Raw genomic sequence first — 27,659 nt, forward strand, 5'->3', positions numbered from 1 at the left:
CGGCGAAGGGGTAAGCTTGAGGGTGATATTTTGTGCTGTGCATCTAAAAGGAGCAGCACAGAGCTTGCTGCCCAGGGGAGGGGACTTTAAGCCACCTTTATGCATTCCCAATCCTGAGCTGCTTTGGGGCCTGAAGAGGCACCCCAGTGTGACTTATAGAATCACAGGACTGGAAGGCACCTCGCGAGGTAATAGAGTCCAGTCCTCTGCGTTCATGGCAGGACTAAGAATTATCTAGACCATTCCTGACAGGTGTTTGTTTAAGCTGCTCTTAAAAATCTCCAGTGATGGAGATTCCACATTATGGCCATCTCCTTCGGTGCCTCTCTCCCAGCCAGAGCTGCGACTTTTAAAGCCCCTTTTTACTCCACTCTGGCTGTCACTGTTACCTGGTGTAAAGGGGCCAGAGCAGAGGATCTCACTCTAGGAGTCTGGAGATCCATCAGTTGTCTCCTGCTCTGCACAGACATTCTATGGACAAGTCATAGGCTATATTTGTGCCTCAGTTTCCTCATCTACAAAACAGGGATAATATTTAGCTAATAGTGAGAAGAGTTTGTAAAATACATAGTGAAAGGCACCATGCTGGCATGCACTTACTAATTCTAACCCTTGTGAGACTGCATAATATACTGCCTCAAATCATAGTCAGCTCTCACATCCGGGCCCTCAGCCTGAGCAGTGTATAGAACAAGGGAAAAAGTGAATGAACTGAGCATATTGTGAGGCATTTAGCCAAGGACTAATTGCTCTCAACCACCTGAGAACTGCAAGGAATGCTTGTGGAGAGTTACCACTTTTATACATTTTTTTCAGTGTGATTAATTGTATGCGTTTATCCAGATACCTGTAGTATTCCAAGCCTGATTAGGTAATCAAACATATCATTTTATACAGGATATTTAATAAAATATTTTAACAATATCTCACAAAAATGAACCAAACAAGTACCATTATGATGGAGGCTAAAATTCCGGGATAAACATCCCAGCTTTTGGGCTTACAGGATCAACCCAGCTATTACAGTCGTAGGGGTAACCCAGATATCATAGTCGAAGGCTTTTTCACAGCAAAGCTTGCTAATTTTAACAAAGTCTTTTTGCTCTGCACTGATCCCGAGGCACTTCTGAAGGTTTGCTTAAAGCAGCCTGCAGTACTTTTGCGGCATGGACAAACATCCTCTATAGAATGGGTAGAAGCCCATTTCATTTATGACTAAACCAAATGCCTGTCTGGAGCCTCTGAAACTGAGAAGCTACCGTACTTACCTACCCACGTGCCACAGTTTGGGGACTAGATCCGTAGCTGGTATAAGCTAGCCTAGCTCCGTGGATTCCAATGGAGTCACACTAATCTCCACCAAGTGAAGGTCTGGCTCTGGGCGTTTAAACGAGGATAGGATGGTACCATGGCATTGAATCTTGAAGACTAAGAGACAATTAGATTTTTCCCCCTTCCAATCCTTGATGTGGGTCAGGCAGGCCTGATAACATTTTGGTTGGCTGCCTGCAGTTCTATATAATTGACCACCACACTAAATGAAGGGGACACTCAAGAGTCTCCTGGCTTTCCCTGCTCCCACCGAAGCCAGCAAAAGTGCGGTATCACCCCACCAACAGGATCCACGATCCAGGATGAACCTCTGCTGCCAAAGCAGCATTTTATCTGGCTGTGCTTTGCTTCAGGAGCAACCAAGTCCTGATTTGTCCAGAGAGCGTAAAAAAAGCAGTCACCAGAAATCCTCCGGTGTTCATCCAGAGTCAAAACATCCAGAAAACAGGCTAATTAAGTGCACTCGGATCCTCCCTACCCTCTAGGGTTTTCCTACACGGGAATAAGATCTGACTTGACCTACCCCTAAAGTATTGGTTTTTAGAGTCCCATGGCTTCTTCGCAATCCTTCTAGAAAGGGCCTAGCAGTGGTAAGAACCGTCTGTGGAATATCAGGCATAGAGGTATGTGGCATAGAACCAGAAGAGCTGGTTCTCCATCATCTCCTGCAAGAGGCCCCAGTTTAGAAGGCATGCTGGGGCCAGGAGTGGATGTGGTTGTGGTATTCCTACATCTCACCTAGGGTGACCAGATGTCCTGATTTTATAGGGACAGTCCCGATTTTTGGGTCTTTTTCTTATATAGGCTCCTATTACCTCCCACCCCCTGTCCCGATTTTTCATACTTGCTGTCTAGTCACCCTAATCTCACCTATTGTTTGCAGAACAATGACCATAGAGACTGTTTCAATCAGATCACAAGTTAGGACAGCCCACAGGGCAGCTGTAACCTATGCTGCTTGCTGCACCAGTACTATATAAGGGAATCATATTGTTCTCTCCCTTGGTCCTTGTGCCGGGCTCAGCACTGTGCAGGGATGGATCGGGTCCACAGTCTTAACACATGTACATTTCCTCACTACCAAATGCAAAGATATTTCATGTAAACATATATTGCCTTAATTCTGATCTCCCTGACTTTCCTTTGACTGTTACAGTTATTAGTCTTGCTCTATCAATGAGTCAAATAATAAAGGGAATAACATATTGTGACAAAGTTCCTGCTCTACCTTGGTGGGTCTTGCGCTTATTGGCGGGTTTGCTCGCCTTGGAGATTCACGGCAGCCCTCAGCTTGGCCGTTTTTCTGAATTCACAGTCCAGGTCGACGACTCCTGTGTCTGACCAGGAGTTGGGAGGTTTGGGGGGAACCCGGGCCTGCCCTCTACTCCGGATCCAGCCCAGGGCCCTGTGGAATGCAGCTGTCTAGAGTGCCTCTTGGAACAGCTGTGCGACAGCTACAGTTCCCTGGGCTACTTCCCCATGGCCTCCTCCCAACACCTTCTTTATCCTCACTATAGGACCTTCCTCCTGGTGTCTGATAATGCTTGTACTCCTCAGTCCTCCAACAGTCCACGTTCTCACTCTCAGCTCCTAGTGCCTCTTGCTCCCAGCTCCTCACACGCACACCACAAACTGAAGTGAGCTCCTTTTTAAAACCCGGGTGCCCTGATTAGCCTCCCTTAATTGATTCTAGCAGCTTCTTGATTGGCTGCAGGTGTTCTAATCAGCCTGTCTGTCTTAATTGTCTCCAGAAGGTTCCTGATTGTTCTGGAACCTTCCCTGTTACCTTACCCAGGGAAAAGGGCCCTACTTAGCCTGGGACTTATATATCTGCCTTCTATTACTCTCCTGTAGCCATCCTGCCCAACCCGGTCACAACATGTAATTAGCCCAGGCATCATTTGGGGAATATGTGCAATGGTCCAGATCTTCAGCTGGTATAAATCAGCATGGCATCACTGATGTCAATATAGCAACACCACTTTACATCGGCGGAGTATCTGAACCAATAACACTACTTTATACAGTGTTACTTCCTCTAAGGATGATGATATTCTTATACCTAACTACATACACATAACAAAAAGACAGCGGAAAAAAATGAGGTTATCTGAAACCAGCTTTTCAAAAACACTAATTGATAGGATTTCATGGGAAGCCTGAATTGGTTTGCTTGGAATCAGTTAAGATGGCAAAGAAGATACCCAGCTTGCAATAAGAAAGCAACAGAGATGCATGTTATCTTCCCAGCCAGAGTGTGATCCTGCATACCCTGTCGCGTCGTGGTAGCCAGAAGTAATTCTCTCTCTGGGATCTAATGGCAGCCTGAACAAAATGGCAGATCATGTTGCCCCATAGGAATGCAATCATGTTATCTTCTGATAATGCAGGAGATAACATGTGTCACCACTAGGTTTGTGGTGACAGTGATGGAGCATTCTGACAGGCTGCAATCAATTACTTGGACTTAAATTCATTATGTCTAAAACCCACAGCACAGTTTACAGAAAATTATGATGGAGACTTAGAGATATATGAAAAGAATCCTGTCTGTAGCACAACTTGAAGTCTGCTCTTTGAGCATGTGCGTGTACAGAATGTATTACACACACACTGTACTCCATATATTGTGTGTGTGTGTATTACACTCCCTCGTATATATCATGCATGTGTTTTACATATAATGCACAAACACAGTATAGTCTAGTCATTTTAAAATAAACCTGAGCATGCTTGATGGAAGGACAGATCAAAAGTCTAATCCCGCCTGTTTTATTCAGATGACTAATCCCATTGAATTCCACAGGATCCCTTGGCTGAGTTAGTCCAGCAAGATTTGGCCCCAAATACAGAGTTTTCTTTCCTTCATTGGATACAAAAGCATCTGTGTGTGTGTGTGTCTTTCCCCCCCTTTCTTATGTGTATACAAGTATAAAGGCAATCTATTCTACTTGCAGCAAAAATAAAAATTATTGGGCTGATTTTCAACTGGGCTGCAGCTCTCATGGGCTTCAGTGGGAACTGCGATTGCTCAGTGCATTGGGAAAAAAACAGGCCATATTTTAATATATATAGTATATGTAAAAATTAGATCCACACCCCTTCTGCAGAGATGTTCGTATAAGATTTACAATGCTGTTTTAGCATTTATAAAGCATTTTTACCGTTTATAAAGCCTATGTCTGCTTTATAATTTCACATGGCAATTAAACCTTTACACACACACACACGCGTGCACACACAAAGACTCAAAAGCTAATGCTTCAATGCTAGAGTGACCGACACTATAAATATCTAAGCCAGCTATGCAGGCAGCAAGAGTGCTTTTAATCCATGCAGTGCACACCCATATCTGGCATCGTATCGTGTTGTATGAATAAATAACAGCATTTAATACGAATACACATGCACACCCTTCTGTGTCTCTGCTACCTGCGCCATTTCAGTAACAATGTCCGGTGTCGGAGAAAGACACAGGATGAGGAACAGGCAGGACATGATTAGCTGAAAGAGAGGGAGGCTCCGGCAGTGAAAGCTGCTGCATGTCGGAGCAGGTTCTTCCCAGCTGCCAGGCGTGTGATCTGCATGTCTAATAATGAACAGATTTAGTCAATCCATCACTTCTGGCATCAGTCCCTTACCTTGAAATGCTGTAGTTGAAGTATCTGGTCCTCAAGCTGTTGTCTCTTGCCTTCTATTTCTGTCTGCCTTTTCCTTTTTGCCTTGGGAAAATAAAGAGAGAGCACGTCAGAGCGATGGGTGCCTTAAGGACTGCGGATTCTTAAAAGAGAATTTAAGCAGCCAAGCACATCTGTACAGATGTCACCAATGCCATCCGCACAGACATTTCACCTGCTTCTCTGGCTGTGGGTATGCAGACAGCAGCATCCTGGCAACATGTCAGCTAAGGACCTGTTCACCGAGCAGGAGAAATTCTCCTCACTAACATTCAGCCATGGGAACAGCAAGTGAGTACACAGTCCTGGAGGGGGGAGAAACCCAGGCATACTAGCTAACAATGGAATTAGAGGGACACAGATACCCGTGTGTGTATTTACCTATATTCTACAAGGTCAACATTAACGCTTGCTTGGTGCAAAGAATGACAATAACACTGTAAAGAAAGCGTGTGCTTGCATAACTGATAAAAGAGGGAGAATACTAAGATTACAGACTACATCCTTCTCCCATTGGAGTCCGCGATAAGACTCCACCTGAGTTCAATGGGAACAACTTCTCTTCAAAGCACTATATTAACCCACCAGCCGGCTTCAATGCTGAGGCATTTAAAACACAAATGAAAAATATGTACTTTAAGCACTAATTGGCACCCTTCTTGGCAATCTTAGCAGAGAAAGCCTAGGACTGAGTTGACTGAACCACCTTCTCTCCCTTAAAAGGGTTCCATGACAGCAGAATTAGTCCAAACGTGAGGGGCTGTGAGTGCTTTTCAAAATCAAAAAACCCAGACCCTGGTGCTTTAGCAGGTCTATAGATACAACATCCACTTCAGCAGGCAGTGGATCCTTCCTTCCCCCTACAGCAAGGGACTACCGGCCTCCTCTTCTCAATCCCTTGCTGTTGCGAGGCAGCCACTGATAGCCTCTTCCAGCTTTCCCTCACACCATCAACTGAAGCAGGCTCTTGGCCCTTTCTTCTGCCCCTCCTTCCACCTGGGTTGCTTCAGAGCAGTCCCCTCTTCGCAAATACATTGGGCAATGGGGAAATTGAGAGGAGATGGATGCAGAAAGACACAAATGCCCACACATTTTTACTGGGTCTGGTTTTCACATCCCTCCACCTGTGAAGCCCTATGTTTTTAGTTACCATAAGCCCAACTTCGCAAACGTTAAAGAAAGCCACTAAAAACTTCGAAAAGTGACCTCAAGTAGTTTTCATATACCAAAAAAAGTCACAACTTTGTATCTTGGGGCTTTGCAATGATGGACACCAGTTCTGGGTGTCCCACTGAGATCCTGGGAATTCTCCTCTTTCCAGTGGTTCACACCTCTCATTTCTAGCCGTGCAGATATGTAGACAAAAGATGCCACTCGCCTGGGACTGAATCTTGCCCATCCTGGACCTTCAACAGGGGTAATTTTGAGGAAAATGTCCATGTTTATAGGGTGGAGGAGAAAACATTTTTGTAACAGGTTGATTAAAAAAAAAGAAAGCTGCTTGGAACCACTCAGGGGTTTCAGATGTTAAAACAAACCCTGAGAGAGCTGGATTAATGAATAGAGGGCAGATAAGGTGGTCAAACAATTATGAACACTATATAAGTGACTTTGTAATTTGTTACATAGTTATCTCCTCTACATATTTAGTGAATTGTATTCCTACACACACACACAAACTTAAGTATATTAGGGCCGGTCAAAATTTTTCTAATTTTTTTTTAATGAAAAACTAGGTTTTTACTAAAATTTCTTGAAAAGTGCCTACTTTCTGCAGAAAATTTGATTTTTTAATCAAAAACAAACACCCATCGAAATACTTCATTTTATTGCTGTGGTGCTTCATAAGAATTGTAGTTCATTTTCCTTCCATCCCCATTCTCCTCTATGATCTGGGCACCCCAGCTAGACTGTATCTCTCAAGATGTACCATGGCCTGGGATTCCCATGATGCAAGTGTCTCCCTTCACAATGGAAAGTAAGGTGCATCATGGGAGATATAGTCCAATCAGGGAGTCCAGCCTACAATGAGATCTGGAGCATGTGCACCCAAACTAAAACTCCCATGATGTACAGCAGTGGGATATCCAAATTGTAATAGTTACATTTATGGGTGAAATATTTTGGTTTCTGATTTTTCACTGAAAAGTAAAGATTTTCCACAGTAAAAAACCCATTTTCTGAGCAGTTGTAGAGCATATACATACCTGCATTACCTATAACATATGACACAATGAAAGAAAGAGGATCTGATTCCTATGTACACTGGTCTGGCAATGTAAAGGAGCCTTAAAGTGAGTGTAAATATAACTTACACCCACCATATGGCTCCATTATTTTGCCAGCACAATGTAAAAGAGTTTTAGTGTAAACTAAAGGAATAAAGGGAGGTAATTAGGGGAGTGGGAATTTCCAGAAAACTGAGTAGCTGACTGGAGACTTTCCTGACAATGAGATTTGTCAGGCTGTGGGACAGTCTTCCAAGAGAGGTGGTGAAAACCCCACTCTTTGGTACTTTTGAAGCAGTTGCTCAAAGCACTAGAAATAGGGTTGGCCAACTTTCTAATTGCAAAAAACCGAACACCATAGCCCCGCTCCTTCCCTGAGGCCACGCTCACTGTCCTGCCCCTTCCCTGGGCCCTGCCCCCCCGTTACTACATTCCCCCTCCCTCAGTGGATCGCTCTCCCCCACCGTCACTCACTTTCACTGCGCTGGGGCAGAGGGTTGGGGTGCGTGAGGGGGTGAGGGCTCTAACTGGGGGTGCTGGCCCTGGGGTGGGGCCAGAAATGAGGGGTTCAGGGTATGGAAAGGGGCTTTGGGCTGGGACAGGGAGTTGGGATGCTGGAGGGGGTGAGGGCTCCAGCTGGGGATGCAGGCTCTGGGGTGGGGTCAGGGATGAGGGGCTTGGGGTACAGGAGGGGGCTGCAGGCTGGGTCAGAGGGGTTCAGGATGTGGGAGGGGGCTCTGGGCTGGGGCAGGGGTTGGGGTGCAGGAGGGGGTGAGGGCTCCGTCTGGGCGTGCAGGCTCTGGGGATGAAGAGTTCCGGGTGTGGGAGGGGGCTGCAGGTTGAGGCAGGTGGTTTGGGTGTGGGAGGGGGTGAGGATTCTGGGGTGGGGATGAGGGGCTCGGGGTGCAGAAGGGGTCACCAGGCTGGGGGGTGGAGCAGAGGAGTTCAGGGTGTGGGAGGGAGCTCTGGGATGGGGTAGGGGTGCAGGGGGGGTGAGGGCTCCGTCCAGGGGTGCAGGCTCTGGGTGGAGCCAGGGAAGAGGAGTTTAGGGTGCAGGAGGAGGCTTCGGGTTGGGGGGGGCTCAGGGTTGGTGTGCGGGCTTACCTCTGGTGGCTCCCAGTCAGTGGCGCTGCGGGGGAGCTAAGGCAGGCTTCCTGCCTGTCCTAACTCTGCGCTGCACTCTGGAAAGGCCAGCAGGTCTGGCTCCTAAGCGGAGGCATGGTAGGTGGTTCTGCATGCTGCTCTCGTCTGCAGGCACCGCCCCCGCAACTCCCTTTGGCCACAGTTCCTGGCCAATGGGAGTGCGGGGCCGGTGCTCAGGACTGTGGGGGCTGTGCGCAGAGCCCCATAGCCCCCCGCCTAGAAGCCGGACCTGCTGGCCGCTTCTGTGGTGCAGTGTGGAGCCAGGACAGGTAGGGACTAGCCTGCCTTAGCTCCACAGCACTGCCGAGAGGACTTTTAATGGCCCAGTTGGCGGTGCTGACCAGAGCTGCCAGGGTCCCTTTTCGACCGGGTGTTCTGGTCAAAAACTGGACACCTGGTCACCCTAACTAGAAGACATATAATACATACAGAACAATCCCATATTGGCAAAGAGATGGACTAAGTCGTCTTTTCCATTTCTAATTTCTGTGATAATTACATGCCACAAATATGAACTTACATAGTGCAGGCTCCTATATGTACACATTTTAATTTCATGCACCTTAAATGTTGCCCATATAAAATCTGCACTGAGTAATTTTGCAACTACCTGAACTGTGGCATGCAAATACCCATTTGTGTCAGCAAATGGGTGTGCACAGAAAATGTGTGCATGCACTTTTGAGAAGGAAAAAAAAAAGGCCCTTTATATAAAGTGATATCCACTGGAGATTTTTTTTTCTTCTCTTTTTGCATAGAACAGGAAAGTGCATGGCTCAGGGGTTATAAAAAGAACAACATTCTTCATGGCCACTTCTGGCAATTTTGAGCAGTGGGGAAATAACATTGTAGCTTTACAGAGCAAGGGACTCATCAGATCCCATTCGGTCTTAAGTTTTTTTTGCTAAAAGAGCCTGTTTGTCTATTTAAGATAGTAGATTAAAATGATTAGAGCTGCCTCTGTTAATGGCAACAATATTCTAATAATAAGGATAATTCCCCCTGTTCTTGTCAAATGGGTTTTTCCTGTTCTGATTTGACTTGATCTGTGTGGGAGTTTGAATCCTGTTGTTCTGAAGCACCATGGGCTAATCTGAAATACCTACTTCCTAACACTTAATTGACCTATTTTTTTACCCATTGCAAAGAAAGCACTTAATAAAATATATGATATAAATCACCAAGGTATTTTCATTGGCTGGTTGTGTCATGCCTTATAATGGATATGACAAAAACATAATAAAACATAGATTAAAAAATGTCTTTTTTTTTTTGTTAAGAAAGCAAAGCACTTAGAGTATTTCCCCCTCAGGCAACAATAGAGTAGGCACTAAAATACTTGAACTACTTACTAACTAGTGAAAAGAAAAGGAGTACTTGTGGCACCTTAGAGACTAACCAATTTATTTGAGCATGAGCTTTCGTGAGCTACAGCTCACTTCATCTGATGAAGTGAGCTGTAGCTCACGAAAGCTCATGCTCAAATAAATTGGTTAGTCTCTAAGGTGCCACAAGTACTCCTTTTCTTTTTGCGAATACAGACTAACACGGCTGTTCCTCTGAAACCTGTTACTAACTAGTGGGCATCTGTGGAATTAAATCAGATTATTAGTCATGTTTCCACCTGCCCGGTTTGCAGTCAGCCTCAGTGCGTATCTCCTTCACCTGGTCTTTCACTATGGACTATTGGGTGAGGTATCTCAAATTAAAAATATTTTTCTTTTTAAGATTGTATGGCTCAGGGGGATTGGTAATTGGATATAGGAGACTGTCACCTTTCAGTCACTAGTTCAAATCCAGCCCAGATTGCTCACAGTAAATGATAGCTGTTACCATAGCATAACTATTCAGTGGCTCATGTGAAATGAATTTTGTGATATTGATCCAGTTCCTAGTGGTGAGCAGGTTTGCACAACAAAAATCCACCACTATAGTACATTGCCTTGTCATATAATGTACTTCAGTGATATGGTTAATAGTAAAACATTTATAATAAATTTGATCACAAGTGAATGATATTTAACCATTTTCACTGATGTATATTTTATAAATGCAATATTCTGTAGTAGTAATTGTAGTCAGTATGGTGGACCCCAGTTCTAACAAAATGCATAACAGTGAAGTAAAATGAAACTCTCTAATGGCTGGAATACATCAGCAATGCACAGACTGCAACTCTGGTTATAATAAGTTATTCAATCACATGTCCACATACTACAAATGTTACTATAAAGCACCGGACTCACTGCTGTGTTCTGCACCTGCTGCTAGTCACATATAGTGAGCAATATGTTCAGTATAAAGTCTTCTCAGGATTGACCATGTACTGAAGATATTAGGTGAAATCTTGGCTTCACTGAAGTAAGTTCAGCATTCACTTAGATGCTTTCCTGAATTAGAGCCTGTAAGAGAGTGTTCTACATTATGTTTCCTTGAATATAAAATATCTTTTTCAAGTGGGCCTCTTATTTTAACAGACACTAATTTACTAAGGTTCTTGGTAACAAGAAAATAACACACATGTTTTAAACAGGTTTATCCCAGACAATTTTATTTAAATCGGTGTCTAATTTTTATTCTATAACAAGTAAATACTATATTATTATTTCAGACAATAGAGTTCACGCAAATATCTTTTTTGATGGGAGTACAAGTTTAGTTGATAAAGATAAAAATGTAATATACTTAGGCTTCTATAAGGATTTGATTTAGTACCATGTGACATTTTGATTTTAAAAAAACCCAAAACAACATAAAATTAAAACAGCACATATTACATGGATTAAAAATGGGCTAACTGATGAGTCTCAAAATGTAATTGAAAATGGTGAATCATCATCAAGTTGGTGTGTTTCCAGTGGGGTCCTAAAGAGATCAGTGCTTGGCCCTTTGCTCTTTAACATCTGTATCAATGACCTGGAAGAAAACATAAAATCATCACTGATAAAGTTTAGAGATGACACAAAAATTGGGGGAGTGGTAAATAATGAAGAGGACAGGTCATTGATTCAGAGCAATCTTGATTTGTTGGTAAACTGTGTGCAAGCAAAAAAATGTGCTTTAATACAGCTAAATGTAAATGTATACACATATGAAAAAGAATGTAGGCCATACTTACAGGATGGAGAATTCTGTCCTAGAAAATAGTGACAGAAACATTTTAGGGTTGTAGTGGATAATTAGTTGAATGTGAGCACCCAGTGTGATAATGTGGCCAAAATAGCTAATGTGATCCTGGGATGCATAAGTAGGGGAATCTTGAGTAAGGGTAGAGAGGTTATTTTACCCCAATATGTGGTACTGGTGAGACTGCTGCTGGAATACTGTGTCCAGTTCTGGAGTCCACAATTCAAGAAGGATACTGAAAAAGTGGAGAGGGTCCAGAGAAGAGCCAGGAGAAAGATTAAAGGATTAGAAAACCTGCTTTATAGCGATAAACTCAAGGAGCTCAATCTACAGTGGAGTCGCATCTTACGCGGGGATTAGGTTCTAAAGTCAGCGCATAAAGCAAAAATCGTGTCTAGTCAAAATTACCCTTGAAAATCCCAGAAATTGCCCATAAAGTACAGTATACACTCCATCACATTAAGATTGGGATCAGCATCCATAGCGCTACGTATCGGTGAAAATGTAAGCCTTGTGTAAGTGGCCTTGAAACAGTGAATCACGCCTTGGTCGAGCGGTTGGAGGTGGTATTGGGGGGAAGAAAGATGACTTCAACGTCGTTATGTGCAAACCAGAGTGCTGTCGGGTGGCCAGGAGCACTGTCTACAATCAGCAACACTTTAAAGTCCAGTCCTTTCTCTTCGAGGTACCGCTTGACCTCCAGAATGAAACACTTGTGGAACCAATCCAGAAATAATGCTGCCGTCACCCAAGCCTTTTTATTTGATTGCCAGAACACAGGCAGGAGATTTTTGTTCTTGCCTTTTAGGGCACGGGGATTTTCAGCCCTGTAGAGCAAGCCTGGCTTTATTAAATGCCCAGCTGCATTGCCACAAAACAACACAGTCACACGGTCTTTAGCTGCTTTGAAGCCAAGGGCTTGTCTTTCTGATTTCAAAGTGTAAGTGCGGTTGGGCATTTTCTTCCAGAAGAGCCCAGTCTCGTCAGCATTAAAAACTTGTTCCGGAAGGTAGCCCTTTTCTTCTATGATTTTCTTTAATTATTCGGGGCTTTTGCTGCCTCTTCATTGACAGATGCAGCTTCACCAGTAGGCTGCACATTTTTGAGGTTGAAGCGGTTCCTAAAACTGTTAAGCCAACCTTGGCTGGCTTTGAATTCCTTCTCATCAGAAGGCTGTCCCTCTTCGGCGGGAGGTTTGAACAGCGTGTAGAGGCTAAGAGCCTTTTCTCACAACGAGTTGCCATCGATAGGCACATGTTTACGGTTCATGTCTTCCAGCCATAAGTTTAATGCCTTTTCAGTCTTCCCTAAAGTCTTATCACACACCTGACTCATCACCTTAGCAGTTATTGGAGCACTTAATGCCACGGCTTGACGAATTTCTCTCTCTTGAATCTTGATGGCACGGATGCTAGATACGTTGCGGCCATATTTACACGCCACGTTGGAGACCGACATACCATCTCTCAGTAAGTCCAACACAGCCAGTTTTTCCTCCAGCATTGGAACAGATCACTTTAAACACTAGAATCACACTCAGCACGGCGAGATGCTCACACTATGAGAGGCACGCGAAAACTGAGACCGACTAGGGAACAGCAGATTCACATCTCCCATCTCATGCTCACTCTGGGGCATACGCTCATTGAGTGGAATGGTGGGCGGAATCGCCCGCACTATTTACAGGTATCTTGTTATTTTTCTTTTTTTTTGCTGAGCGCGTATAGTTGAATTCGCATGAGTTAAATGCGTATATGATGCGGCTCACCTGTATTTAGTTTAACAAAGAGAAGATTATGGGGTGACTTGATTACAGTCTATAAGTATCTACATGGGGAACAAATATTTAATAATGGGCTCTTTAATCTAACAGAAAAAGGTATAACACGATCTAATGGCTAGAAACTGAAGCTAGACAAATTTAGAGTGGAAATAATGTGTAAATTCTTAATGCTGAGAGTAATTAACCATTGGAACAATTTACCAAGGATCTTGATGGATTCTCCATCACTGATCATTTTTAAACCAAGATTTCATGTTTTTCTAAAAGATCTGCTCTAGGAATTATTTTTGGGAAGTTGAATGGCCTGTGTTATTCAGGAGGTCAGCCTAGATGATCACAATGGTCCCTTCTGGCCTTAGTATCTATGAATTACCTGGCATAAATAACCCCCTCGCACAGTTCCTAATAATGGTATCTTCTCCTTTCTGGATTGGAATGCTCAGAGACGAAAGCATAGCGCATTGCTGGAGGGAAATATGAAGCATTTAGTTGTGTACCTGTACAATGTTTCTGGCAAATAGTGATCACATTGGAGCACACTTCACCAATTACTGGAATTCCCCAATCAGTGGCAGGATTGGCAGCATCTGAATCAAGCAATTTTACTGTAATTGTTTCAAACTGTGATTCTTGGGGACCACAGGCAGCATTCCGGCTGCATGAAAACCAAAAGGACAGACTTTAAGTAAGCAAGCTTGTCCAAAGGTTTTGATGAGATTTGATGAGATCGCATCAAAATCACATCAAAATTATGAAATCCTGTGGCTTTGATGTGAAACTTGGTGGGTTTTGAGGAGTTTTGCTCAGAAACTTTACCCAAAACTCCAAGTGAAACTTGTGTGAACATGCAGTTCCACATGAATTGGAATGGAAGGAAATGTTCCCATAAACTCCAAGCAAAGCAAAACTGCTAGGTTTTGCGCACCGGGGATATTTTCCTACCCCAGCCAACAGAGAAACATGAAGCATGGAAAAAGCAGTCCAAAGTAGTCAGTTACAGACGGCTCTCACCCCAGTATGGCATAGTGCCATCTTGTGGATGCTGTATGTAGCTTTAAGAAGTGCAGAGGTAACAGGAAATAGGCTTGAGAGGGAGATGAAGAAAACACAGACACCCAGTCCAGTTACATTGTGGATATGATAGTTAAACAAAAGTATTTCACTGAAAGCTCAGACTCTCTGTTCTCGGAGAATACAACCCCCAGTGAGAGGTAAATAAATAAGATCTAGGCCTAAACCAAAGCTCTGGATCTAAACAGGTCCTGATTGTTTGGGAACATTCAGATCTAGAATCAGATTCCAGCTTTGGATCCCTATCTCTACCCAAAATAATGAGACAAATGGCAAAGTTAGGGCATTCATTTACTTATTCACATATACAAATCAATTGTTAGAAAAAAGAAGCAGCTTGAATAGCAGGGTCACGCTTGTTGCCTCTGTATTTTGAAATCTGCTTCTTGAGAATGAGATTTAGGCCAAAATGTTCAAACTTGAATGCAAGAAGTCAGGTACCTAAATAAAAATGGCCGGATTGTTCAGAGGTGCTGAGCACCCCTAGCACCCTCTGCTTCAGCAGGGGGTGTAGCTGCTCAGCACCTCTAAATATCAAGGCACTTTTACTTAGGTGCCTAAATGTGGATTGAGATTACTAAATCTAAGCCCTCAAATATGAAAACATTGGCTTTTGTGCCTGCTTATGATCTCAGTGTAACCCCACAGTAAATCCACTGATGTCACTGGAGTCACTTTGGAATTGCCTGGCTATAGAAGAGAGCAGTGTAGGCCACCAGTTTTTAGGCTCAAAGGCATTCAGCTCACCATGTCACATGGTTGGGGTGTACCAACATAGTGCTAGATTGATCAGTTAGACTCAGCCCTGAATAAAGGGACCCCGTCACAATGCCTTCCCTGCCCCCGTCATTATCTCAGGCTGGGGCAGCAAGTTCCAACAACCCCTTGAAAAGTTTTCAGCTTATTTCTCTCCTCACACCGGGCCAGCTCTGCATGACTTCATCTATTTCCTGCCCCCTTCTGCTGCTCCATTCCTGTTTGCTCACAGAGGGAAATATTCAGATTGCAGGGCGTGGGTTCTACACCATTCCTGGAACCCCCAGCCCTGGTAGGTTTTACTAGGCAGAGCTGTGGCTGGTCAGAGCCTCATTCCCCCCCCACCTTTATTCCATGGCCAAGCCGTATAAAACAAAGGTGAAATCTAGACCACAGAACTAAGCCTGTGTATGCTGCTCCCACAGACTTCAGTGGGAAACAGTGAGCCTGAATCCAATGACAAAATGTGGCCCATAATCAGGGAGGTGAAGAAGGTGATAAAATGTTGTGATGAGCAGGTGGGAATCACACCACAGCTAACTGGCAGTACAATGCTCCAAGTATTAGTAAGTCTCCGGGCACAGATTTCCCACTGCTTCAGCACGGCAATATTCTTAAAGAGGAGCAGGTAGAAGGGGGAGGAACTGACTGTCTGTTGTGTTAATGGGAAATAAATGCACAAAAAATGGCACAAGCCAAAGAAAATGACAATGCATGGTATTTTGCTGACAAGCACAGAAAATAATCACAGAGAAATTTGTTCGAACAGCCATGTACGTTTCTTCAGCAAGGCATTATTTTCTCTACCAAGCATAGTCGGTGGCTATTATTCCCTGTATATTTAAGCCAGGCCTATTTTAGGGCAGCAAAAAGGGATTCTGACAGTTCTTTTTTTTGGTTCAGGGGCATTCTGCACTTTGGGAGGAAGAGACCATCTGTGATTGTGCTAATGACTGCAACCTGCCCTTACCACAATCCCAGAGAAACCACCCTTCATGGAAACCAATGCTCTGTTACACGTTAAAACCTCTCGTTTTTTTTTCCCCTCAGCTAGGCACTTTGAAGAACAGAGTCTTCATTGTGGTGACTTCACCAGCTATTTTACAGTGAAATAAAATCTGTAGCGTTTTTTTCTTTTCTTTTGCTCCTACGCTCAGTGCTAGCATTTCACTGAAAAAAAAAATACAGGCAAGCAAGCTTAATATTTTTTTAAAGTGACTGGTTTGCTCATTCTCTACTGTATGTTTCATTCCCACATGGCAGATTTTTATTTTCCTATTGTGTTTCAGAAGGGGGGGGAAACTATAATTCCAAGCAACTACTTCTACTAGTTACAACAATGCAGCCTAGTACTGGATGCTCCTTGTAAATGGTGACTCAAAGTGTCTCCTGCCATTGTAAACAGAATACAATAGAAATTACAGCACTAAGGCGGTGGGGGAGGGGGGAACTGAAGATGTGCCATTAGCAGGGTAGAATAAACATTCCTTAGTGGCTGGTGGCAAGATGCCTGCTGCTACTTTGGACTAATCAGTGCACCCTTACAAAAGTAAATGCATGTTCCCTGCTGTAAATACAAGAACGTGCATCTCAACACATTGCCAAGTACATCAGACTTGTATCACGATATGCCCTCACATGACTGCACTTGGTGCAAATCTCATTGCTATGGGTAGCCATATAACGCCTGGAGTCGCAAGGTCGGGGTTCGTTCTGGTCTCCTGCTTCTATCAGCGTGTAATCTGAGATACCTCAGAACAAGGTGAAAACAAGTTTCCACCCTGCTCCAAACAGGGCGTATACACGCTACATATAGTCCATCCTTGCCGCTCTCCTGGGGGTTTGAGGTTATTTGTAATTCAATCAACAATGACAAAACAAAAACAGCTTGGGTTTTTCCACCTAGCCTTGCTCTTCTTAGAGTTTTCCTGCAGCTTTCCACCTCTGTCCTAGACCCCAGCTCACTGCCTGGAGAGACACTCCAGCCATACGTACCCCAGTACTTTGGTTGGCTCCTGAGGTACTTAATCTTTATACGGTGTTGCAGCACCTGATCTTACTCATCACCCTAAGCACTGAATTCCTATGCAGGGTCCTAGAAACTACCACCCTGTTCCACCCTTATAAACCACTTACCTCCAGATACGTTTAGAGAACAAAATCCAAATTTGGATCTGGATTTCAAACAGCTGAATGTTCAGGGCGATTGGGATCTGGGTCCAGCCCCAGTCCCAACCAAAGAGGACATTGTGGCTACTCCATCTGTGGTGGCCTTGGGGTAGGAGGGAACAATGCAGGGAGCCCCTATCCCTAAACTACCTGCAGGAAACAGCTACAGTAAAGATATGCAAAAAGAAAAGGAGTTCTTGTGGCACCTTAGAGACTAACCAATTTATTTGAGCATGAGCTTTCGTGAGCTACAGCTCACTTCATCAGATGAAAGCTCATGCTCAAATAAATTGGTTAGTCTCTAAGGTGCCACAAGAACTCCTTTTCTTTTTGCGAATACAGACTAACACGGCTGTTCCTCTGAAACCAGTAAAGATATGGATGCCTATTCTTCCTGGGTCAAGCTGTATTATTACTGTTATTTATTAGAATTACATTTAATGCCTAGAGGCCCCACCAGAGAAAAGACCCCATTGTGCTAGGTGCTGTACAAACACAGTGAGAGACAGTCTCAGCCCTGAACAGCTTATGTTCCAAACAGACAATGAGTGAGAGACAAGCCGGTATAATTCCACCGGTGAGGTGGGTCTGTAGAGCACAAGAGTGGAGCACCAATGGATGTGCCTGGGCAGTGTGGGGGAACAGTCATAGGAGTTTACACTACATCTGTGGGACAGGAGTAGCAACCAACTTGTACGTAACCCACCTAAATGAGAGGTGTTACTTTCATTGGCCCTATCCCCACTCCTTTCCACAGTCCACAGCTATTTCCTTGAGCGATGGGAGGTAAAGGAGAGAATGGAGACAACAGAGAATGGAGACAACTGCTGAAGGGTCCCATCCCCCTCTTGCTGAATTAGCACATTGGCTTGGAGGGACGGAGCTCCCTTTTGGAGCCATACCAGCCAGCCAGCCAGCCAGCTGATGTACACAGGACATGCCTGAGTATGTTGCCCTTGGGCATGGAGTATACTCATTCTGTAGGGACAGACTCCAGCTAGGGAGTGACTAGGGATGTCTGGGAAACTCCAGACAGCCTGAAAACCATAAAAGAATGGTGTGTCTGATTTACAGAACAGGTTCCTATTAAGAGGCAATACTGATTCATCCAGAGACAGTAGTATCCTGAGGGCAAAGCAGAGCAGTACCTTTAGGCCAGAAATATATGTGTGCATTTATTGTGTTCCTGAATCCTGATTCTCCAGCAGGGAGCACAGAGCACAGTGCCAGAACGTAAGAACAGCCATACTGAGTCAGACCAAAAGGCCCATCTAGCCCAGTATCCTGTCTTCCGACAGTGGCCAATGCCAGGTGCCCCAGAGGGAATGAACAGAACAGGTAATCATCAAGTGATCCATCCCCTATTCTCAGCCTCTGGCAAACAGAGGCTAGGGTCACCATCCCTGTCCATCCTGGATAATAGCCACTGATGGACATATCATCCATGAACTTATCTAGTTCTTTTTTGAACTCTGTTATCGTCTTGGCCTTCACAACATCCTCTGGCAAGACATTCCACAGGTTGACTGTGTGTTGTGTGAAAAAAATACTTCCTTTTGTTTGTTTTAAACCTGCTGCCTATTCATTGCATTTGGTGACCCCTAGTTCTTGTGTTATGAGAAGGAATAAATAACACTTCCTTATTTACTTTCTTCACACCATTCATGATTTTATAGACCTCTATCATATCCCCCCCTTAGTTGTCTCTTTTCCAAGCTGAAAAGTCCCAGTCTTATTAATCTCTTCTCACACGGAAGTCTTTCCATACCGCTAATAATTTTTGTTGCTCTTTTCTGAATCTTTTCCAATTCCAATATATCTTTTTTGAGATGGGGTGACCACATCTGCACGCAGTATTTAAGGTGTGGGTGTACCATATATTTATGTAGAGGCAATATGGTATTTTCTGTCTTATTATTTATCCCTTTCTTAATGATTCCCAACATTCTATTAGCTTTTTTGACTGCCTCTGCACACTGAGTGGATGTTTTCAGAGAACAATCCACAATGACTCCAAGATCTCTTTCTTGAGTGGAAACAGCAAATTTAGACCCCATAATTTTATATGTATAGTTGGGATTATGTTTTAATGTGTATTACTTTGCATTTATCAACATTGAATTTCATCTGCCATTTTGTTGCCCAGTCACCCAGTTTTGAGAGAGCCTTTTGTAGCTCTTCGCAGTCTGCTTGGGACTTAACTATCTTGAGTAGTTTTGTATCATCTGCAAATTTTGCCACCTCACTATTTACCCCTTTTCCCGTAGAATCATAGAAAATTAGGGTTGGAAGAGACCTCAGGAGGTCATCTAGTCCAACCCCCTGCTCAAAGCAGGACCATCCATAACTAAATCACCCCAGCCAGGGCTTTGTCAAACCAGGCCTTAAAAACCTTTAAGGATGGAGATTCCACCACCTCCCTAGGTAACCCATTCCAGTGCTTCACCACCCTCCTAGTGAAATTGTTTTTCCTAATATCCAACCAAGACCTCACCCATTGCAACTTGAGATCATTGCTCCTTCTTCTGTCATCTGCCACCACTGAGAACAGCCCAGCTCCATCTTCTTTGGAATCCCCTTCAGGTAGTTGAAGACTGCTATCAAATCCCCCCTCATTCTTCTCTTCTGCAGACTAAATAAGCCCAGTTCCCTCAGCCTCTCCTCATAAGTCATGTGCCCCAACCCCCTAATGATTTTCGTTGCCCTCCGCTAGACTCTCTCCAATTTGACCACATACTTTCTTTGGTGGGGGGGGGGGCAAATCTGGATGCAATACTCCAATTGTGGCCTCACCAGTGCCGAATAGAGGGGAATAATCACTTCCCTGTAATCCCCTTTCAGAACTGCCACTTAGCCAGTCAGTCCCCAGCTTGTAGCAGTGCATGGGATTCTTCCATCCTAAGTGCAGGACTCTGCACTTCCAGATCATTTATGAACATGTTGAATAGGACTGGGCCCAGTACAGACCCCTTGGGGAGAGCACTATTTACCTCTCCACATTCTGAAAACTGACTATTTATTCCTACCCTTTGTTTCCTATCTTTTAACCAGTTACCAGCCCATGAAAGAACTTAGAATCATAGAATCATAGAATATCAGGGTTGGAAGGGACCCCTGAAGGTCATCTAGTCCAACCCCCTGCTCGAAGCAGGACCAATTCCCAGTTAAATCATCCCAGCCAGGGCTTTGTCAAGCCTGACCTTAAAAACCTCTAAGGAAGGAGATTCTACCACCTCCCTAGGTAACGCATTCCAGTGTTTCACCACCCTCTTAGTGAAAAAGTTTTTCCTAATATCCAATCTAAACCTCCCCCACTGCAACTTGAGACCATTGCTCCTTGTTCTGTCATCTGCTACCATTGAGAACAGTCTAGAGCCATCCTCTTTGGAACCCCCTTTCAGGTAGTTGAAAGCAGCTATCAAATCCCCCCTCATTCTTCTCTTCTGCAGGCTAAACAATCCCAGCTCCCTCAGCCTCTCCTCATAAGTCATGTGTTCCAGACCCCTAATCATTTTTGTTGCCCTTCACTGGACTCTCTCCAATTTATCCACATCCTTCTTGTAGTGTGGGGCCCAAAACTGGACACAGTACTCCAGATGAGGCCTCACCAATGTTGAATAGAGGGGAACGATCACGTCCCTCGATCTGCTCGCTATGCCCCTACTTATACATCCCAAAATGCCATTGGCCTTCTTGGCAACAAGGGCACACTGCTGACTCATATCCAGCTTCTCGTCCACTGTCACCCCTAGGTCCTTTTCCGCAGAACTGCTGCCTAGCCATTCGGTCCCTAGCCTGTAGCGGTGCATTGGATTCTTCCATCCTAAGTGCAGGACCCTGCACTTATCCTTATTGAACCTCATCAGATTTCTTTTGGCCCAATCCTCCAATTTGTCTAGGTCCTTCTGTATCCTATCCCTCCCCTCCAGCGTATCTACCACTCCTCCCAGTTTAGTATCATCCGCAAATTTGCTGAGACTGCAATCCACACCATCCTCCAGATCATTTATGAAGATATTGAACAAAACCGGCCTCAGGACCGACCCTTGGGGCACTCCACTTGATACCGGCTGCCAACTAGACATGGAGCCATTGATCACTACCCGTTGAGCCCGACAATCTAGCCAGCTTTCTACCCACCTTATAGTGCATTCATCCAGCCCATACTTCCTTAACTTGCTGACAAGAATACTGTGGGAGACCATGTCAAAAGCTTTGCTAAAGTCAAGAAACAATACATCCACTGCTTTCCCTTCATCCACAGAACCAGTAATCTCATCATAAAAGGCGATTAGATTAGTCAGGCATGACCTTCCCTTGGTGAATCCATGCTGGCTGTTCCTGATCACTTTCCTCTCATGCAAGTGCTTCAGGATTGATTCTTTGAGGACCTGCTCCATGATTTTTCCAGGGACTGAGGTGAGGCTGACTGGCCTGTAGTTCCCTGGATCCTCCTTCTTCCCTTTTTTAAAGATTGGCACTACATTAGCCTTTTTCCAGTCATCCGGGACTTCCCCCGTTCGCCACGAGTTTTCAAAGACAATGGCCAATGGCTCTGCAATCACAGCCGCCAATTCCTTCAGCACTCTCGGATGCAACTCGTCCGGCCCCATGGACTTGTGCACGTCCAGCTTTTCTAAATAGTCCCTAACCACCTCTATCTCCACAGAGGGCTGGCCATCTCTTCCCCATTTTGTGATGCCCAGCGCAGCAGTCTGGGAGCGGACCTTGTTAGTGAAGACAGAGGCAAAAAAAGCATTGAGTACATTAGCTTTTTCCACATCCTCTGTCACTAGGTTGCCTCCCTCATTCAGTAAGGGGCCCACACTTTCCTTGGCTTTCTTCTTGTTGCCAACATACCTGAAGAAACCCTTCTTGTTACTCTTGACATCTCTTGCTAGCTGCAGCTCCAGGTGCGATTTGGCCCTCCTGATATCATTCCTACATGCCCGAGCAATGCCCGAGTAAGAACTTCCTTCTTATCCCATGACAGCTTACTTTGCGTAAGAGCCTTTGGTGAGAGACCTTGTCAAAGTTTTCTGAAAATCTAAGTACACTACATCCACTGGATCTCCCTTGTCCACATGCTTGTTGACCCCCTAAGAGAATTCTAGTAGATTGGTGAGGCATGATTTCCCTTTACAAAAGCCATGCTGACTCTTCCCCAACAAATTATGTTCATCTATGTGTCTGACAATTTTGCTCTTTATAGTTTCAACCAGTTGGCCCAGTACTGAAGTCAGGATTAGCAGCCTGTAATTGCCGTGATCACCTCTGGAATCCTTTTTTAAAAACTGGCGTCACATTAGCTGTCCTCCAATCATTTGGTACAGAAGCTGATTAAAATGATAGGTTACAAACTACAGTTAGTAGTTCTGCAATTTCACATTTGAATTTCTTCTGAACTCTTGGGTGATACCATCTGGTCCTGGTGACTTACTGCTGTTTAGTTTATCAGTTTGTTCCAAAACCTCCTCTAATGACACCTCAATCTGTGACAGTTCCTCAGATTTGTCACTTAAAGAGAATGGCTCAGGTTTGGGAATCTCCCTCATATCCCCAGCCATGAAGACCTATGCAAAGAATTCATTTAGTTTCACTGCAATGGCCTTATCATCCTTGAGTGCTCCTTTATCACCTCAATCATCCAGTGGTTCCACTGGTTGTTTAGCAGGCTTCCTGCTTCTGATACACTTAATTTTTTTTTGTTATTACTTTTTGCGTCTTTGGGGAACTGTTCTTCAAGTTCTTTTTTGGCCTTCCTAATTATATTTTTACATTTCATGCTCCTTTCTATTTTCCTCACGAGGATTTAACTTCCACTTTTTAAACAATGCCTTTTTGTCTCTCGCTGCTTCTTTTACTTTGTTGTTTAGCCAAGGTGGTACTTTTTTTGTTCTCTTACTATGTTTTTTAATTTGGGGTATACATTTAAGTTGAGCCTCTATTATGGTGTCTTTAAAAAGTTTCCATGCAGCTTGCAGGGATTTCACTTTTGGCACCGCACCTTTTAATCTCTGTTTAACTAACTTCCTCATTTTTGTGTAGTCCCCCTTTCTGAAATTAAATGCTACAGAGTTGGGCCACCACGATATTTTCCCCACCACAGGGATGTTAAATTTAATTATATTATGGTCACTATTACCAAGCGGTCCAGCTATATTCACCTCTTGGTAAATCAAGAATTGCCTCTCCTCTTGTGGTTTCCAGGACTAGCTGCTCCAAGAAGCTGTCATTTAAGGTGTCAAGAATCTTTATTTCTGCATCCCCTCCTGAGGTGACATGTGTGATGGGTTCGGTCACAGAGACCCCTTTGGGACTGTCACCTGATGTGCTGAAATTACCTCTGAACCCATTTTCCCTGCCAGCTTGGGACTCCAGAACCCTGCCTTCTTGAGCCAGACATGCTAGCCTGCTGCAATACAGACCCAGGATCTGGGCCACACCCCTAAAAGCTGCAGACTTTAACTAAAAATTGCTCAGCAGGTTTCCTAGCTCCAGCAACCAGACACCCAATTCCCAATGGGATCCAAACCCCAAATAAATTCATTTTACTCTGTATAAAGCTTATACAGGGTAAACTCATAAATTGTCCACTCTCTATAACACTGATAGAGAGATATGCATAGCTGTTTGCTTCCCCAGGTATTAATCACTTACTCTGGGTTAAATAATAAACAAAAATGATTTTATTAAGTATAAAAAGTAGGATTTAAGTGGTTTCAAGTAATAACAGACAGAACAAAGTAAGTCACCAAGCAAAATAAAGCAAAACACGCAAGTCTAAGCCTAATACACTAAGAAACTGACTATGGGTAAAATCTCACCCTCAGAGATGTTCCAATCCAGAGTCTTCTTTCACAGACTAGACTCCTTCCTAGTATGGACCCAATCCTTTCCTCTGGTACAGTCCTTGTTAGTTCCAGCAGACATCTTAGGTGGAAAGCAGGGGTGTTCTCATTACGGGCAGCCCCCTTTGTTTTGTTCCATCCCCTTTTTTAGCTTTGGCACAAGGCGGGAAACTTTTGTCTCTCTGGGTCCCCACCCCTCCTTCTAAATGGAAAAGTACCAGATTTAAGGATTCCAGTATCAGGTGACATGATCACATGTCCTGTGAGATCCCAGCCTCCATTCTTCCTGGTCTGGCCCACACATACACAGGAAGGTTTGTAAGTAAACAGAGCCATTTACAACCAATTTTCCTAGTCAATGGGAGCTGCTTGGTATTGTTCTGACTCTTTCACTGCCTCCATTTCTTTGTCCTTTACCGCCATTTTTCTCCTGTGAGCAGCTTTTAGGGCTTTTTCAGCTTCTTTCACTGTCTCCAGTTTGGCTAACTCCAATTTGTGAAGTGCCTTGGTGTCTGTCATCTTTACCTCTCTCTTTTTAACTAACTTTACACCCGAGGTTAGAAATAAAAACAAAAAAAACTTGGCTTGTAAAATTTTGCTGTGCTGTAATAGGATACCTATATTCTCTGACAGTGATTGCCAGCCTTCCGAAAAATCCCCCCCAAAAACCAAACAACAACAATAAAAAAAATAAAAAAGAAAACCCAAACCCCTTAACACCTTTGTCTCCAGGCAAATAGGCAGAAAACCCCTCTAGTTACTTTTAGATAAAAAACAAACAAAAAACTTCAGATCTGTGAAGACTTGTGAATTTCCCTGCAGGAGGTTAACTACTCTGCCTTTAGGTAGAGAAAACTGCAATTCACAAAAGATAATTCCCTTTTGTCTCTGCTCTGGTCCCAAAGCAAAGCAAAAAAACCTTCCAACTATTTCCAGTTGGAGACCTGCTTTCTAGCAGCCCAAAGGATTTTAAAATTTTCCTTTTAAAATCTGTTTTTCTGGTTCAAAAAATCTCAAATTGATCTCAAAATGATTTCAAGTTAATCCCACCGCTCTGCCACCATGTCAAGGTTCCTTCCCCACTCTGAATTCCAGGGTACAGATGTGGGGACCTGCATGAAAACCTCCTTAGCTTACTTTTACCAGCTTAGGTTAAAACTTCCCCAAGGTACAAACTATTTTACCCTTGGACTTCCACTGCCACCACCAAATGTTTATCTGGGTTTATTTATTAGGAAAGCGTTGTTTGGAAACGTCTTTCCCCCCAAAATCCTCCCAACCCTTGCACCCCACTTCCTGGGGAAGGTTTGGTAAAAATCCTCACCAATTTGCGTAGGTGACCACAGACCCAAACCCTTGGATCTTAAGAACAATGAAAAAGCATTCAGTTTCTGAAAAGGATTTTAATAGAAGTAAAAAGTAAAAAAGAATCACCTGTGTAAAATCAGGATGGTAAATACCTTACAGTGTAATTAGATTCAAAACATAGAGAATCCCTCTAGGCAAAACCTTAAATTACAAAAAGACACACAGACGGGAATATCCATTCTATTCAGCACAGCTTAATTTCTCAGCCATTTAAAGAAATCATAATCTAACACATATCTAGCTAGATTACTTACTAAGTTCTAAGATTCCATTCCTGTTCTGTCCCCAGCAAAAGAATCACACAGACACAGACCCTTTGTTTTTCTCTCCCCCCAGCTTTTGAAAGTATCTTGTCTCCTCATTGGTCATTTTGGTCAGGTGCCAGCGATGTTATCCTAGCTTCTTAACCCTTTACAGGTGAGAGGATTTTTCCTCTGGCCAGGAGGGATTTTAAAGGAGTTTCCCCTTCCCTTTATATTTATGATAGTCCCATTGGGGCCTTATATTCCTGTAATAAAGTGATTACAATCCCTGTGCATGTATTGGCAGTGCCTGCAATCTCACCTTGTAGAAAAAAAATAAAGATGATTTAGCATTATAAAAGTTTGTCATTGATTACCCTCATTCCACCAAGTTTCTATGATGCCTATTATATCAATATCCTCACTAAATATGAGGCACTCTAGTTCACCCATCTTATTATTTAGACTTCTAGCATTTGGATAAAGTACTTCAAAAACTGGTCATTTTTTAGCTGTCTGCCATTACATGATATAATTGAATGTGACTTTTTTTCATTTGACTGTTTCTCATCAGATCCTACCTGTATTTTATCATGTTCCATCCTCTTCTCTTTACTAGGACATAGAGAATCTCCATTAATAGAGCCTCCCCTAAGGGATGCCTCTGTCCGAACCATGTGCTCCTCCGCACCTGTCGGCTTTCCCCCAGCCCTCAGTCAAAAAACTGCTTTATGACCTTTTTGATTTTAAGTGCCAGCAATCTGGTTCCAGATCAGCTGATTGCATACAGACATACTCCAGGAACTATGTTTAAGGATTTAAAGGAATTAGACCTAGCTGAGAGACTTCCATTCTTTTTAATGGAACTTCCTTTAACAGAACTTTATGGCTCCACAACCACTAGAATTGCTCCACCCACTGGAACCTGATAGATTTAGTGGTTACATCACTCCAGTGCAAGACAGCAAGTCACTCTCTGTGTAGGAGAAATGCATGGATACAAACTAACTGTTTGCATGTTGAGCTTGTACAATTTAGTCACATATTTTGGACTGGCAGGCTACTGAAGGTGCCGCCTATGCACGTGCATCATCTGTTATGACTTGCTTAAATAAATTAATGTGTGTGTGCGCGCATTTTAAAATAAGTATCCCACTAGATGTTATGTTAAGACCTACAGTAGTACTGGCCAGTATAGCAGACTGTCCAGTGACTTGAACTCTTACACAGTCGACAAGTGCAGCTGAGTGAACCATATCAGTTGCCCAGCCCCCAATATGCTACACATGCTCCCCACAGATGCCCTGTAGTTCTTATAACTCCACCTTGCCTCCCCAGGGACAGTGTCTCTAGATGCTGGAACTCAGGCAAGTACACCTGGTCCTTACCCCACAGCCCAGCTGAAGGGTTATAACTGAGATTGAACAGTGCCAAGCTGCCTATGAGTGGGAAAGTTGCTCCTGGACTGCTGGAACAGCTTCCAGACTGAAATACGAGATATGATCTGATTGCCCTTAGCTTGTGTAATTACAGGCCCTTGGTCACAGAGTCTCAACAACATGGTACACCTGAAGAATGACCACTTAATTAAAATCACTGCCCACCTTAAGCAAAATAAAAGGATGGCGCTGCTCCCAGAACAACAGCTCCTATTGGAAAGTGATGAATATGGGAAGGCATTTCCTTCTGAAAAGTTGCGTAACTACCACTTTTGAAAAGCAACATAATTAACAAAGGTTTCACTGAAAAGCTTGGGCAAGATTCTTAGGGTGGATTCTTGGCCTCCCTGAAATAACTCAAAAGACTCCTATTGACTGGGACCAGGATTTCACCCTCAGTATCCTGATTTATGGAACCCTGATGCATAACTGGGGTTGAATGAAATGGTTAGGATAAAACAAAACCCAAACCTG

At 43.7% G+C, this 27,659-nt stretch overlaps 1 protein-coding gene across 5 annotated transcripts in view; it reads right to left on the reverse strand.

Annotated features, from left to right (window-relative positions):
* Positions 1–27,659, reverse strand: part of PALM2AKAP2 (PALM2 and AKAP2 fusion) — a 388,058-nt gene that overhangs the window by 311,675 nt on the left and 48,724 nt on the right. For 4 of the 5 annotated variants that reach the window (XM_048849554.2, XM_048849553.2, XM_048849551.2 and 1 more), the window contains exon 2: positions 4,974–5,054. In XM_048849554.2, the coding sequence (XP_048705511.2) occupies positions 4,974–5,054 (81 nt within the window). Of the gene's footprint in view, positions 1–4,973; positions 5,055–5,184; positions 5,291–27,659 lie in introns of those variants that run through there. The other variant, XM_048849552.2, reaches the window with a different exon arrangement.

This window comes from Caretta caretta, chromosome 5 (genome assembly GCF_965140235.1).
Source record: "Caretta caretta isolate rCarCar2 chromosome 5, rCarCar1.hap1, whole genome shotgun sequence".
Taxonomy (NCBI): Eukaryota; Metazoa; Chordata; order Testudines; family Cheloniidae; genus Caretta; species Caretta caretta.